At 32.0% G+C, this 3,507-nt stretch overlaps 1 protein-coding gene across 1 annotated transcript in view; it reads left to right on the forward strand.

Annotated features, from left to right (window-relative positions):
* Positions 1 to 546: 546 nt before the first annotated feature.
* LOC104868931 (amelogenin, X isoform-like) overlaps positions 547 to 3,507 on the forward strand; it is a 4,813-nt gene continuing 1,852 nt past the window's right edge. The window contains exons 1-2 of the mRNA XM_010633904.1: positions 547 to 600; positions 2,876 to 2,923. Coding sequence (XP_010632206.1) covers positions 547 to 600; positions 2,876 to 2,923 — 102 coding nt within the window. The remainder of the gene's footprint in view (positions 601 to 2,875; positions 2,924 to 3,507) is intronic.

The following is a 3,507-nucleotide window of genomic DNA, read 5'->3' on the forward strand; positions in this document are numbered from 1 at the left end:
GAGGATTTTGGCTCAAGTCTTCCAAGGTTGAAACATCTAGAACTAATTACCCATCACTTGAACTCCTTACTTTATTTTGGATAATTACTGCATGGTTTCTTTTTAAGTGATTAATTGGCATCTTCAATAGTATCAAACCATAGACAGACTATATTAGAAATCTCTTCTTGCCTCTGGAGAGTATATTATAAAATAATATACAGAAATAAATTGAAACATTGATTCCTGAACTTTTTAAGACATTTCTTTAATTGTTAATTTCAGGAAAATTAAGATGAGAAAATACTTCAGTTCTTAGGATGCGAGACGGTTTACTTCCCTAAAGTAGTTCAGCTTACAATCTAAATGAAAGGCAGCTTAGTATTATTATATATCCAGAAACAGTGAAGTAGACTGAGAACTGAAATTACAAATTAATTCATAATTTTCTTTTATTATCAAAATAATAGTGATTGTTTTATGTGTTTTATGGAGATTCATGATGTCTATTTTTGAAAAGTGATTTTTTAAAAATGGTATCAACTTATGTTTCAGAACCACTAAGAAATGGGGACCTGGATTTTGTTTGCCTGCTTCCTAGGAGCAGCCTTCACTATGCCTGTGAGTAAAATATCCCTTCATTGAATGTGCATATCTACCCATTGTTAGTAAAGTAAAATGTATGGTTTAAAGTGTACAAGATCACACCTTGTTATATTCCACTATGTTTAAGAAATACTTGAAGAAGGCATTAAAATAGCAGATTCCTTGCACCCACTTTGTTTCATTTAGTGTAATGTCTCTCAGTTTTACCTATATTGCCAATGACAGGATGTTGTCCTTTTCATGGCTATTAGCAGATTTTATTTAACATAATACTATATTGTATAATTCTATCAAACATCAAATAGTAGCCTAATTAATATAAACATTTATTACTTCTCAGTCAAGATGAAAAGAGATTGTTGGATGATTCTACTCCTGATTCTGATTCAATACAATTGAGATGTATTGAATGCAGGGCTCTACACTTAACAAATATCCCAGAACATTCCATTAAAACTTATAAATACAAGGGAACTGTTATATTTGTGTATTAATAATGCTGTAAGATTCTGTAATATTTCTGTATCTAAAATTTACTCCTACATCTATCTTCCTACCACAGGGCTCATTTCTTTGAGCTCATCTGTTAAATGCAGTTTGCCTTTGAGATAGTTAAATGTAATCATGCTGATGTTTAATATACATTGATATGTTTTACATTCAAATGTATGAAATTCTAACTCATTCACTCTTGACTGAGGTACATAGAAGTAGAGCATTAAGGTTACATGAAGGCAAAGAAGGTCTATTTTCTCTTGGTGGAGTAAAGAACTGTGATATATCCAAAAGCCAGAGAGCTTGCATAGCTGCCTTCTCATGTCTTCTGTCACACGCACACACAAACACACACCCACATGCACACAAATTCTGTCTTGTTTTCTTGAAATCTTTTATTGTGATTATTTCTAGCCCCTTGCGGGCTGCCTGCATAGCACACAGCCCTTTTCCCCTCTACAATTCAATATTTCTGATCTCAGAGAACTTATAAGAAGACAGTATAGGGAAGACCATTATATGAGTAAAGTAATTCACATGAAGATGATAGTAAATGCTTTTATGGAAAAAAGAGCCCTGATAAAGAACAGAATGGACTTACATAGCATTAATTAAATTATAAACTATAATTAATTGGTATTATGTCTAAGAAAGATTTTCTACATAATGCTCTCTCTTCTCTGCTGAACTCCTGGACCATCCAGAATTCAACCAGGCAGACATCAAAATTTTGGCTCCCGTCTAGGAAGGGACAGATAATGATATTTTTAAAAATCATTCGGTTTCATTGTGAACTTTTAAATTTCTTCCATAAATATACTGATATAATAATAAACAAAATTTGCCTAAACATAATTAAAATTTTTTATTGTTCAGAATACAAATGTAAATTATTTCCAATTTAACACATCTACCATGTTTTTGGATATGTCAATTTCCAGCTATTTAATTTTTTGCTCTTGATTTATTTTCCTTTGAATTTCAATCATGATAATTTTCTTTGGTACTCAAGCACTTAAACTTTTGCTCTACAGGGAAATTTGTGCATATTTACAAATTTGTATTAGTACACATTCACAGTACATAATAATTATATTTATTGTGGGGAGTTTAGCACATGTACATAGCACATCTTAATTCTATTTTAATTCTTTATCTTCCCATCTTTCAGTCCTTTTTTTTCCTTTCACTTTCCTTTCTTCCCTTCCCTCCTCCTTCTATCTCATTCCCCTTCACATATAAAAAAAAATTTCCTTACTTTCCATTACCCATCTTTTACTTTACTCTTCATTTATATTCTGTTTCTCATATAAGAGAAACCACATGATATTTAAGGTTATGTTCTGATATTTTAAAGTTGTGTAACAGAAACAACTTTCTCTGCCCTACAGAGTGAATTTAGTAAACAAGTAAATGGAAGAGTGTAATAGGGTAAGATTTCTTGACAACATAGCCTGAGTGAGCTAGTCTACAGATCACCATAGAATGAAAATATGCTGGTACTTGCTTCCATATCTCCTCCTGCATGACAAAAGACTTGGGAGAATTATTTAACCATTCTGCACCTCTTTAGAATAAGAATAATTCTTTTATTCAGCATATATGTGCAAAGTAAAATAGACTTCCAGGTGTATTCTGTAATATATTGATTTTTAAGTAGCATTATTGCCCTTAAAATGAATAATTTGTATTGACAATTTTTTCTTTTATTTTCCTCTCGATTCCTCTCTCTGTACCTGTGTTTTATGTTCACTCTTCCATTTTTTTCTCCATTCTTGTTTCTCTCCTATAAAAGCTACCACCTCATCCTGGGCATCCTGGTTATATTAACTTCAGCTATGAGGTAATGTTTTTCTCCTTACTAATTTTGACCATTATTTGAGTTAATGATGTTCTAAATTCTGTAAAAATAATGTTTTGTTTCTTCTTTCAAGATTTTAAAAAAATGATTTCATTTCACAAATTCTTACCAACACTTTCCATTTTAAACCCTAACAGACAGTCTCATGTCTACAGTTTCTCAGAACCACCTAGTTATTTCGACTGTCTCTTTTCTTAAATAATTGAGTTAATCTATCATGAACCACCAAACAGGGAGGCTTCGTGAAAAGACAGAATGTAAGATAGGCTTGAACAACCTTGTTGTATCCCAGTCTATAAAATGTGATGATTAAGTAAAATAGTATTTAAAACACATTCCTGCCTCAAAAATTGCCAGTTGTAAATATATCATGTAGGTATATCTCATAGGCTTAAGTGAAGATAAGTGACTAAGAGACATATGAGAAACTCTACAGAGTGACACAGAACTGGTTTTTAAAAATGTTCTGGATATAGGGCTTGGACTTAGCTCAGTGGTGCTGTCACCCGCCTTGCAAGCCCAAGGACCTGAGTACATTTCCCAGTGCCAAAAAAAAAAAAAAAAAA

The sequence above is a fragment of the Fukomys damarensis genome, unplaced genomic scaffold, assembly GCF_012274545.1.
Source record: "Fukomys damarensis isolate Sample0158 unplaced genomic scaffold, DMR_v1.0_HiC HiC_scaffold_86, whole genome shotgun sequence".
Taxonomy (NCBI): domain Eukaryota; kingdom Metazoa; phylum Chordata; class Mammalia; order Rodentia; family Bathyergidae; genus Fukomys; species Fukomys damarensis.